Source organism: Sinocyclocheilus anshuiensis, unplaced genomic scaffold (assembly GCF_001515605.1).
Source record: "Sinocyclocheilus anshuiensis isolate Anshui unplaced genomic scaffold, SAMN03320099.WGS_v1.1 scaffold1195, whole genome shotgun sequence".
Lineage (NCBI taxonomy): Eukaryota > Metazoa > Chordata > Actinopteri > Cypriniformes > Cyprinidae > Sinocyclocheilus > Sinocyclocheilus anshuiensis.
This window is the reverse complement of record NW_015539891.1, coordinates 176783-189834: the sequence shown is the minus strand read 5'-3', so window position 1 is coordinate 189834 and position 13052 is coordinate 176783. Positions and strand designations below refer to the sequence as shown.

The window sequence follows — 13052 nt, the reverse complement described above, 5'->3', positions numbered from 1 at the left end:
ATCATAGTTTCCATCAGGAAGTACTGACAGTAATGGTTAGATTGACAACACGGCTTAGCATTTTTGATCTTGATTGTGAACAATGAAACACTGACTTATTTTGATGGCACTGATATGTTCATTGACATGAAGTTATTTTTGATAGATGATCTAAGGGTTTTGAGAAAGCAATCCATTCTGTGGTGTTGTTTGTGCAAACCGATTCAAGAAATGCACCAAAGCAACTGAGAAAATTTGACAAAATGCAATACTGTTTACTTAAGTTATTATCTACTTTCCTTGATGACTTAACACATACTTGCAAAAACTGATATGGGAGAAATATTTCCAAGCTTCAATGCTATGACCTGGTAGATAAATAATAAATGAATTAATAATAATAATAATAAACTGTCAGGATATTTTGATTTGACTTCATCTCCCTAGAATAAAGTGACTGCTCTAGTGAACAAAAAACATACATCACACTAACCATTTAACATTAGATTTGTATTTTAAAACAGTGGATGTAAACATGACAAATGTTCATTATTGTTCATTTGGAGAACTGTTTTTATCAGCTGATAAATATGCAAATTGCCTGTTCATCTATAAACCTCTTTTCTGTTGTCTGAAATGATATCTTTTTGGAATTTAGAGCCATTCAGACAGAATTATGCAGTCCAGAATTATTGAAGACATGAACACTGAAGACATGGATCAATTACACCTTGAAATTCTATGAGATTATACATACACACACACACCATTCTCTCCATGGACTAATATTTTGCAAAAAACAAAATTACATATGCATCATATGCTCTTTCAAACAGATGTTAACCATTTTCAAGTTACTACCTAATAAAAGTTGACATTCATCATATGAATAAGAATGTGTCAGGCAGGAAGTGAGGTAAGAGAAGCGTCATGCTTTAAATGTAATCAATGCTATTATTTGTTGAATGCATTCATTGACCTGTTGAGGTAAACAGTGTTCTGAGGAATACAAGTGCTAGAATCACATTTGTCCTGCAGTAATGTCTCACTATAAAGAGATGCAAGATGAACAACTCAAGATACAGAGAAGCTGATCTTTTGAGCAGTTGTTTTCCAGCACCACATCGTCCTAGGCAGCAGCTTCTCCTCAGTGCTGAAGATGTCATTGATTCTGCTTCTTTGAGAGGTACCTGTTGGACAAGGAGATAAAATTATTAGGGTTGTAAAGATAATTGATTACACATTACACAATTATACAGAATTAATTACAAAATATGCTTGTTAATAAATTAGAACTAACCACAATTAGTCACATATCTTCATTTGCGAGACTTTTTAAAAAAAGACAAATTATTGTGGGAGACAAAGGTATTGAAGAGACAAAAAAAAGTGTTTAAGTGTTTATTCTAGTATCACTGATATACCAGTTTTCGTTAATAAATTGGGCCCCATACTTCTAATAATAATAAGGATTATTATTATTTTTTATTTATTTATTTATGTTTTCAAGGTTTCTGAGCATTTTGGTGTCCTTAACATGCTCAAAAACGTCTCAGGTTACGCATGTAACTATGGTTCCCCGAGAGGGAATGAGATGTTGCACCCTCTAGCAGACACTATGGGACTGCCGCCATCAGGACCGATGTCTGAAGCATGTGTGAAACAACTCCAATCCCCATGTAGCCTGGAAGTATAAGAGGGTGCCTACCGAATACGTCGTCAACTTAGTTGTCTGAAGGAGACGTGAAAACAGGCAAGCCCTAGGCATGGTGAGGGGACGCAGCATCTCATTCCCTCTAGGGGAACCATGGTAACATGCGTAACCTGAGACGTTCCCCTTCTAGGGAACTCGTGATGCATCCTCTAGCGAAAACTATGGGGAACGGAATGCCCACTAAGCCATGCCGCAGCACATGCCTGTTCACCTGGTGAGAGAGCACCAATGGAAGCGGCAGACATACCTTCCCTCAGAAAGGGGGCAAGTCACAGATGCCTCAGGCCACTAACATAACTGGGAAAAATGGGGAACCCAGCCAAGGGACATCCCATTAATCAAGCTAAGAACACAGCTATCCTCAGAAGGCTTTGTTATAATCAGCCAAAGCAGCATGCAGGGCCCAGGGGGAGCGCCAAAACTCCGTAGGAAGGAGGGCACAGCCCACCCCTACTTCCTGACTAAGCTTAAGGGGTAAGAGAGGTAGACCATCTGCTTAAAACACCAACAGGGGAGACAGCTAGAAAAGAGCTCAGGGGGCTTCCCACTTGAAAAACCCCGATGTGTGGTTGATTAGCCAGACATCATTAGTCCAGCCTCAGAGCCCGATGTAAGCAGTGGTCTAAAGACATGAGTGGCAATGCTACTCTTCTGATCCTGCCTATAATTCTCAGATTGAGATGGACATATATATATATATATATATATATGTCCAAAAGTTTTGGCAGTGCCATAAATTTTGTTTTGCAAAGTTTACTGCTTCAGTATTTGTAGATTATTTTTCCACGTTTCTATGGTATACTGAAAAACAATGATAAGCATATCATAAGTTTTAAAGGCTTTTATTGGCAAAAAAATATGAGTCAATATTTACAGTGTTGACCCTTGTTCTTCATAACCCCTCCAATTCGCTCTGGCATGCTGGATATTAGCTTCTGGGCCAAATCCTGACTGATGGTGATCCATTCTTGCCTTATTAGTTCTTGGAGTTGATCACAATTTGTGGGCTTCTGCTTGTCCACTCGCCTTTTGAGGACTGACCACAGGTTCAGTCATGTTTGCAGGTCATTTTGTGTCAGGATCAAAAACCAGTGAAATTTGTTTTTTTTGTGAAAAGTAAATTTTTTGGCCAATGAAGCTTTTAGCATATAATTAAAATGCATCTGATCACTCTACACAATAATCTAGAAACAATGTGAATGAACACCACAACAGCTTAAGCAGCAAACTTTGCAAAACACAAAATTTATGTCACTGCCAAAACTTTTATATATATATTTTATTTTATATATATATATATTAGGGATGTGCATCTCATGACTCAGGCCGATACGATACGCATCTCGATGCATAGTCAATGATACGATACATTAATGATACATATGAAGCAGGTACCGATGCGATACGATTCACCCCGTTACGATGCAGTGCGATCCGATTTCGATTTGATTCAACACAATGCGATTCGATGTTATTTCAAGTCAGGTTTTGGACTTTAATCCCAGTTTTTCCTCAGATCTCCGTGGTGTTGTGATGCATCATATTCACGCAGCAGCAGAGGTGATGAGAGCGCGCGCTTGAGAAACAGTTTAGAGAGGAGAAATCAATCTACATATAAAATATTGGTCACAGATTATTGGTCACTTTCTAAATAATAAAAGTATAGCGCATCCACTAGTAATTATATATAAATGAATTTGCAAGAATTAATGTTAAATATTTTTTTATAGGTTCATAATCAGGGTCTGCACTCAGTTTGTGATACTCCTGTTATACAGTATTTTAGAGTAAAAAGTAAGGATGCAACAATACAGTTAGCCCACGGTTCAATAAATACCTCAGTTTTTTTTTTAAATTTTTACCACAGTTTTTGGTTTAGTTCTTTTTTGCTATTTTTAAATGCTATTTAAAAAAAGTAGTATTATTTTTATGGATTGGCCATTATTTAGTGCTATGAACACATGTAATGTGTGTTTCATTCACACTGGACGCCTGAGGGCGCCCTCGCCAGAAAATCCACATATACATTATAGAAGAAATAGAACTCAGGACACTACAGAAAATCCCTAATATGGACAAAAACAGCCAGGTATAGCTGTAAATGAATGAAAGAAGACAGAAACGCTTTGAATGATGACATTCAAAAAGAACATTAAGATAATAAACACTGTACTGCAACAATGTTTATCTGTGTTCTTAAAACCACCTAGAGTATTTTAATAATTAAGTAACGTTATATTTATAATCCATGTTATAATACATCGTGTACACTTACTAAACAAAGAGTGACAGACAGTGACAGAGCAGAGCCAATTCATAAAAGAACAGCACACGTCCAGTATTGTGTGAGTGAAGGAAATCCGCTTGGGAGTGGAGAGATTTGTCCTCGCGCACATGGATCACGTGCCTACACATGCCAGGATCCGCCACTGCCAGATGCAGTTAGAAATTTACTAAAAACAAGCCTATCGCAAGACATCTGGTAGGGGGGGCACCTGGGGTAGACACGCCCCTGGTTATACACCAGGTTTTTTGCGTAGTTTAGAGTGACAAATCGTACCAGCGTACTTTGAGGTCAAAATGCGTATCCGATACGCAAAATGCATACAGGTTGGCGGGTCTGAATATTTCAGCGAAATTTATGTTTTAGTCAGAATTATTGTGCTCCTATTTAATTGAGCTCTGTCTGTTTGGGGCGCATGCGCCGGTGCTCGTTCACTGAAGTCTGTGAAGTTTAGCGGAGAATACCAAAGCAGAAGGCTCATGCACTTCTGACAGAAAAATTGAAATATTTCCATGGCTTTCTAACATTTACAGATGGAGAATATACCTGTGAAATGTAAGTTATGCATTCAGGAAGACAGCACATCTCAAACACATTAAACAGCGCGAGTAGCCTAGTGTCTCTGTCAGCGGCACATGCAGCCTTTCTGTCAGAGCATATGTCCAAGCCGCTTAAACTAATATGCGAAACCAAACTATAAACTGTCTTACCAGTTTTTAAAGGCCTTAATATGAAGCTTGTCACATGTTTAGAACAAAATTGGATTATGCACTTTCTCCGCAGCAGCTCAGCAGCTTTGTGTCCTCCGCTATATTTTCAAATGCGTTCGTATCAAACTACTGTATATCGATATAAACGGTATTGCCTCATATCAAATCGCTTATAAAGAAAATATCGATATATCGTACAAACTTGATATACCGCCCAGCCATAATGCAAAGTCTTGACAGTAGCATGTTTTGTAGTAGAAGCAAGGATAGATGTGCCAAACATTACATCCAGTTTGCTCTGTCTTGCAACCCACAAGATTTGGCTAATTTTAGAGCTCAGCATGTCAGTCTCCCAGTCCATCAATGTAGCCTCACGTTGCACAGCTCTGGCTGGATCTATTACAATGGGCTGAATACTTTTTATACATTCGCTTTGATGTACATGCGTCACACCATTTCCAGAAGAGATCTCCATTCCTACGTAACTGAAACTCTTGTGCTCTTCACATCCAACTTTAAAGGGGTCATCGGATGCCCATTTTCCACAAGTTGATATGATTCTTTAGGGTCTTAATGAAAAGTCTGTAACATAGTTTGGTTAAAATTTCTAAATGGTAGTGTAAAACAACACCATTTTTACCCTTTCAAAAACAGCTATGTCTACAGCACACTGTTTTATTGCATTCTGCTTAAATGCAAATGAGCTCTGCTCACCCCGCCCCTCTCTGATCTCTCTGATGTCACACAGACAGGCATCTGAGAACCGCTTGATTTGAGAAAGAGGAAATGATTTAACGAGACCAAAAAAAAAAAATCTCTGGGTGGATCTTTATCATTATAGGGAGGTTGTGTACAAGACACTGCCAACACACATTTCAGTTCAAACAGCTTGTAAAAGTGCATGTCGCATCTGATGACCCCTTTAAAAGCAGCTTTCAAATGTGGGATGGCCAAGGAGGAAAACGTTTTAGAACCTCCTCATAAAAAAGTTATCAACGTGAAAAGCAAGAACTCCAGTTAACTCACCACTGTCATCCAGCCAGTAGAACACAGCAGGGTCAATCGTTGACACATGGCCTCCTAGCTGCTGCATAGTATCCTTGACCTTGCTGTAACAGTACAGAGAAGCATCTGCCAAACCATACACACATTTGTTCAACTTCCACATGGTTCCATTGCACTGTGCTTCTGGAGGAGGATGAATGTAGACATTTCTATTCAACTCTCTTCCCTGCAGAAAAGCTGCTTTGATGTCTAAGGTGTTCAGCTGCCATTTCCTCTGACATATGACTGCCAAAACAATTCTTAGAGAATCTGAAGCACAAGTGGATGAGTCTTTAGGGAGGTCATTGACATTTGTTTCTTCAAATCCTTTTGCAACTAGCCTAGCCTTAGGCACTACACCATCAGGTGTCTCTTTACACCCATCTTGTGCTGATACATTTTTGACCATCATCTTCCAGCTCCTTGAACACATGGTTTATTTTCTAATTTTCTAGCTCAGTTTTCTTTGCTGCAACAAACGTTTCATCTTCAATAATGTACACCGCTTTCCTGGTGATTACTACTTGGTACATGTCTGGGGAAACAATCTGAAGGTCATCCACTTGCGTCAGGTCAGCTGAACCAGAATGCCTGCAACAATATTTTTCACATTATTCACTCACCGGTGATTTTTGCACACTATCAGTTTCACTGTCATCGTCAATTTCAGTAAGTTCTGGAGCCTGTAAAATAGTATTATCCTCACCCTTTTTATGTACTTCCTCCTGTACCAAGTGACTGTCATCTGTCTTTCAAAGCCTGGAATGATGCACATGAACAGAGGAACCTCTGTGCCTCACAAAAATCACTGCCCCATCTTGGCCAATGACGACACCTGGGCCTTTCCATTATGCACTGTCTACATGCTTGTGGTACACTTTGTCCCCAGTCTCATATCACTCTTCTGTTGGCGGCAATTGTCTGCGTAAGGCTCTTTAAATTCTTTCAGAGCATTCAGCCTCTGTAAATGCTCTTCTTGCAGCATGCAAAGCTGAAATGTGCTGTCCTACCCATGCACTCACACTGGTACCTTCAAAAGCTGGTGGCTTATCAGTAAGGACTGATGGCAGATTTGGATTTTGTCCAAACACAAGCTAATAGGGGCTAAATTCATGTACGTTGTGCATGGAATTTTTGCCATTGGTGCCCAATCTAGAGCAGTTTTCCAGTCTATTGTCTTTTTTAACATTCAGCAGTATTTCTGTGAGGGTCTGATTTTGTCTTTCTAAAAGACCATTACTCCAGGGACTATATGCTGCTGTGGTCTTTACCTCAATGTTGAACATTTCTGCTATGTCCCTCATTTCCTCATTGTTAAACTCTCCACCATTGTCACTAAACAGTCTTTTAGGTGGACCATGTATGCTGATCCAGCAATGAATGAAGTTCACAATTTCACTTGCCTTTTTTGTGGCCACAATGCTTTCAGTAGTAAACCGTGTGAAATTGTCAGTGACATGAAGATACCATACTCCTGCGTCCAGTTCATGCAGGTCCACAGCCACTGTTTCATTGTAACTTGAGGCCAAAAGCAGCCCCACAGCAGGTTTGGGTCTGCTGTATCCAACACGTTTCACAGCCGTCCACTATGTCCTTTAATATTATGGTGCATTTCTCATCAGAATTACCTGAAGAGGTCAGCAGCTTTTTCAGTCTTTCCACAGAGGCACGTCCAAACTGTTTATGCAGTTTCAATAGGGCTCTTTTTTTTTCTTTTGTAGTCATGTTCTCTGTCACTGTCAAAAGTTAATCTTCATGACACTTTTCAGTGTGACATGACAGGTCTTTATGCAGCAGGTTCACACAGTAATGTCCTGATGGGGTAAGTTCAAGGGTCACAGGATGCTTGAACATTATTGCTTTTTCATTCTAAAAAATTCAGTACAACTCCAGCTCTTTTTAATGAAGTTTTACTCCTTTAGCAAAGGGATATCTACGGAAGTCCTAAGAGGCCATGGATTATTAATATATTTTTCTTTCTTGTTTTCTCGTGATCTCGACATAACGAAGGTTGTTTCCTCGTGATCATGACTTAAAGGGATAGTTCACCCAAAAATGAAAATTAGCCCATTATTTACTCACCCTAGAACTATATGACTTCCTTCTTTCAGACGAATATTATTTTTCTCGTTTTTGAGGATTAACACGGTATGGGTGTTGCTTTATGGGGGAACAGTTACCTACGTCTATGTCATGAGTGATCAGAGAGGTTCTGCCAGGAACATCAGAAAAGAGCATGGGGTACTTATTAAACAGCTGGACAAGAGATTCCTTCTGATCTTGAGGCAAGTATGCAAGGTAATCATCAAGTTGATTTAATACTGTTGAATTTTGAAAATGTTCAGGCATTAATTCACCCACATCTGGATCATCTGAGGAGCAGAGAGCAGCAGGCACCACCACAGCAGGTTCAGCTGGCTCAGCTTCCTTGTTTAAAGGAACTTGTGTTTCACTTTTACTCACATACGACTTCAACATATTAATGTGACAAACTCTTTCTCCTGCGATCTGGAGTAGAAATTACATAATCAGTCTCACTCAACTTTTTCTCGACACTGTAGGGGCCAGCAAATCTAGCATGCAGTGCTGAGGACGGAACGGGGAGTAAAACAAACACTTGATCACCAGGCTGGAAGTGCGTTTAACAGACCTTCTGTCAAATCTCGACTTCATTTTAGACTGAGTATGCACAAGATGAGCTTTAGCAATGTCACAGGCACGATGCAGTCATTCACGGAAGTTACTGACATAGTCTAACAGGTTGGTGGCAAGTGGAGTTTTTGATATCAGCTGTTCTTGAAGGAGTTTTAGGGGTCCGCGAACTGTGTGACCAATCACAAGTTCAGATGGACTGAACCCTAATGATTCCTGGACAGCTTCTCGGACAGCAAACAGCAGCAAAGGCAGACCTTCTACCCAGTCTTTTCCTGTACTCACACAGTATGTACGGAGCATGGACTTGAGAGTCTGATGAAAACGTTCTAACGCCCCTTGCGACTCTGGGTGATAGGCGCTAGACATCTGATGAGAAACCCCCAACTCTTTCAAAACCTGAGCAAACAGCTTTGAGGTGAAGTTGGACCCTTGGTCAGTTTGAATGACCTTCGGTAGTCCAAACATGGAGCAGAACTTGATGATGTCATGAGTGATCACAGAGGTTCTGCCAGGAACATCAGAAAAGAGCATGGGGTACTTATTAAACAGCTGGACAAGAGATTCCTTCTGATCTTGAGGCAAGTATGCAAGGTAGTCATCAAGCTGATTTAATACTGTTGAATTTTGAAAAGGTTCAGGCATCAATTCACCCACATCTGGATCATCTACAGAGGAGCAAAGAGCAGCAGGCACCACCACAGCAGGTTCAGCCGACTCAGCTTCCTTGTTTCAAGTTTTTGACTTGGGCAAGGGTCCAACACAATCTAAGATCAAGCGTTCAAATGGCTCATTCATCACTGGTATAGGATGAAGAGGAGGGGAGGGAACAGTCTGGTTGGGCTTAACTGAGACTTGACAATCATGGCAAGCTCGGCAGTAACTCACTACACTGTTCCTCAATCCAGGCCAGTAGAAGTACTTTAAGATGCGCTTATACGTCTTAGTGATGCCAAGGTGACCAGACAAGGGATGCTCATGCGCCAGCTTCAGGACCTGGCGACAGTAAGCAGAAGGTAAGACAAGTTGATGTGCAGCTAACACGTCACCATTCACTTGTGGTCGCCATCGACGCAGGAGTACACCATCATCCCAATAATATGTAACTGGACCACCTGGTGCATTATCCAAACTGACAGCAGCATCCAGACAGAGCAAGAGAGATGGATCAGTTTTCTGAGCTGCAGCGAGGTCCTCCTTTCCAACTTTTAAGGAAGGTGCAGCTGAGTCAGAGTTAATCTTTTCACAAGAAGAGGAGATCTCAGGTTTAATGAGCAGTGTGCATTCTGAAATGTCTGACACAGGGTTCATAAATGAGTCAGTGAGGTTCACAACATCATCCCACTTCCGGGACTGTGCTCGAGTAATAATAGCACAGGTGGGAAAAACAGCAGGGAAATGAGCAGCAACATCTGGCTGTCCTGTCGCCTCAACCTCAGGCTTATCCACCACAATAGGACAAGGGAACACTTTACCTCCAGCCAGGTCATTTCCCAGGATGACGCTTACGCCCTCCATCGGCAGTTCAGTCCTTACTCCAATCCAAGCCGGACCTGTGACTAGATCGGATTTCAAGAAGACAGTATGCAAAGGCACTTTAACACAACCTAGTTCAATCCCTTGAACTAGTACATCCGCACCAGAGCACGTTTCAGGTGAGAAAGGCAAGACTCCCACTAAAATAAAGGACTGCGCAGCCCCCGTATCTCGGAGAATAGATACTGGTCGGCCAGGTGAGTCAGCTGAAAGAGACACAAACCCAGTTAACAGGAAGGGTTGGTAGCTGGAACTCTGGTGCTGTGGAAATGAGTAGTCAGAGACAGAACCAGCTTGAGCGAAAGCTACACTCTTGGATTTTTCAGCAGCAGACTTCTGTTTCCATGCTTTGCAGTTGGATATCAGGTGACCTGGATCTAAACAGTAAAAGCAGACACGCTTATGGTGTAGCGTCTGGACCAATCAGACACACCATTTTTCATTTGATTTAAATTCATTTTCTTATTAATTCATAGTTTAAGTGTTTATGTAGTTAATAAAGTCTTACTTGTATCACACTTGACGTTGTTCATTGTTTGCTCATAACCCTCATAGTCCCTAATCATGCAGATTTATGCTACATGCTCTGTGTAGTATTGTACAGTAAGAAAGTTATTTCCCTTAACCAGGAAATTAACGTTCTTAGAATTGACAGACAGTTGACCCTGAGAGGTCAAGTAAATACTTACAGGGGATCTAAATATTTATAATTAATTATAACTAGTTAAGATTAATTATTCCTATTTCCCCTTTGAGCTGATTTGCTACAGTGGCTTGAGCGATCCAGCATAAGCTTACCTTTCTCAGAGGAAAGAACAGGTGACATCACCCTCTCTGTCTGCTCATCTACAAAACTCTGGCGTCTAAACTGACGTGTAGAAGAGAATACTGACACAGTATATGGAACTCATCCGCTAACACTGCAGCTTCAGAGAGTGAATTTATCTTTTGCTCATTTAGGTGAACTACAATGTTCTCTGGAATACAATTTTTTAACTCTTCAAGCAAAATAAGTTCCTGCAGTTGATCAAGACTGGTAACTTTACTAGTTAAGCACCATTTTTCAAAGAGGGTTCTCTTTTCTCGTGCAAACGCAACAAAGGTTTGTTTGGCTGTTTTCGCTATACCTCGTAAACGCTGGCGATATGCTTTCAGGCACCAGTTCATATGCACGTAGCACCGCTGCTTTCACAACATCATAATCCAAGGACTGCCCTATTGGTAGCGCAGCACATACCTCTTGGGTATTTTTCTTGCTTACCCACAAAGTTACATTGAAGCAATAGACCCCACATATCCTTGGGCCAACCCAATTTTTCAGCAATACGCTCAAAGGCTATGAAGTAAGCATCTACCTCAGCTTCTCGAAAGGGAGGTACTAATTTAATATACTTTGCTACATCAAAGTTAACCTGAGCATCATTAGGAGTACCAAAATGAACAGTACTACTCTGTACCGGAACAGCAGTCAAGGGTGAGGAAGGTCTAGAGCATGGAGCTGGCACAGGCTTACGGCGTAAAGTCTCTGCCTCAATTGCTAAACTTTTAAGCTTAATATCTCGCTGAGCCTGTACTTCAATGGCACGGAGATGGATAACTTGAGTATCATGCTCCTGTTTTTTGATTGCTAGCTCAAGTTCTTTTAGCTTGATCGCTAATAAAGGATCCATGCTTGGTTCAATATCAAGGGGAAAAGCTGCAGCACTAGTTTCAGCCATTTCAGCTACCTCATTCCCCTCCTCTACCCCTTCACCGACGTCCATACGTCATCCGCCTGGAGCTGCTTCCGTGTACAACAGTGAGCGCAAAACAGTACTACTCTGTACCGGAACAGCAGTCAAGGGTGAGGAAGGTCTAGAGCATGGAGCTGGCACAGGCTTACGGCGTAAAGTCTCTGCCTCAATTGCTAAACTTTTAAGCTTAATATCTCGCTGAGCCTGTACTTCAATGGCACGGAGATGGATAACTTGAGTATCATGCTCCTGTTTTTTGATTGCTAGCTCAAGTTCTTTTAGCTTGATCGCTAATAAAGGATCCATGCTTGGTTCAATATCAAGGGGAAAAGCTGCAGCACTAGTTTCAGCCATTTCAGCTACCTCATTCCCCTCCTCTACCCCTTCACCGACGTCCATACGTCATCCGCCTGGAGCTGCTTCCGTGTACAACAGTGAGCGCAAGCTAGATTAAAGTGATTATTACGTTTTAAATATGGTTATTTTTCTTACAAAAACGCATAAATTCGCTACAGGAGGCCTTTGTTCACCCCCCGGAGCTGTGAGGCACTTTTTATTATGGATGGATGTGCTTTATTTCACTTCTTTTGGACTGATGCACTGCAACACCCACTGACTGCCATTAAACAGCTTGGAAGATCAAATACAATTTTTAATATAACTCCGACTGGATTCGTCTGAAAGAAGAAAGTCATATACACCTAGGATGCCTTGAGGGTGAGTAATTCATGGGCTAATTTTCATTTTTGGGTGAACTAACCCTTTAATGTTCTCGTGATCATGACATAACAAAAGTTACACAACTGCGCCAACAGGTGGCAGTACAGAACTGAATATAACTGATAGGGTGTTGTACTGTATATCCACTTTACTGTCCGCGTTTGGGACAGAATAAAGACCTTCCTCGTGAATGCTATAATTTGTGCAGTATTTTTCACTACTGATTTGAATTAATTCATAAATGTTAAATTCTTGAATCAATATGATTATTTTGTGTAGCGTTTAGTTCTTGCTAAATGCGTGACTCATCACAGTTTCGCCACCGCAATATTCCATGTCATAACTGCTTATTTAAACCAAGGTTGACGTCACTGTATTTTGTTTGCACCTGTATCTTTATTTGTGCATCTTTGAAGTACATGATTGTTAGTTAATAAGCGGGGATGTTGTGTTTATCTAGGATGTGCTTCAACAATGTATTTGTAATGTGAATCTTTTCCTTATTTTTTTATCTTGTTCATCATTAAATGTATATTGATAAGAAATGTGATTTATATGTAAAATGTATAGGCTAATTTAAATTAGTGATGTTCTACAGTGTTGTAATCTTTTGTATTTTCTAAATTTCTTCGTGGAAAACACACACACACACACACACACACACACACACACACACACAC

The 13052-nt window shown here is 40.7% G+C and overlaps 1 protein-coding gene across 2 annotated transcripts in view; it reads right to left on the bottom strand.

The window, feature by feature from the left end:
* Window positions 1-779: 779 nt before the first annotated feature.
* Window positions 780-13052, bottom strand: part of LOC107685795 (ubiquitin-like domain-containing CTD phosphatase 1) — a 42318-nt gene continuing 30045 nt past the window's right edge. For both annotated transcript variants that reach the window (XM_016482515.1, XM_016482516.1), the window contains exon 10: window positions 780-1169. In XM_016482515.1, the coding sequence (XP_016338001.1) occupies window positions 1142-1169 (28 nt within the window). In that variant the 3' untranslated portion in view covers window positions 780-1141. The remainder of the gene's footprint in view (window positions 1170-13052) is intronic.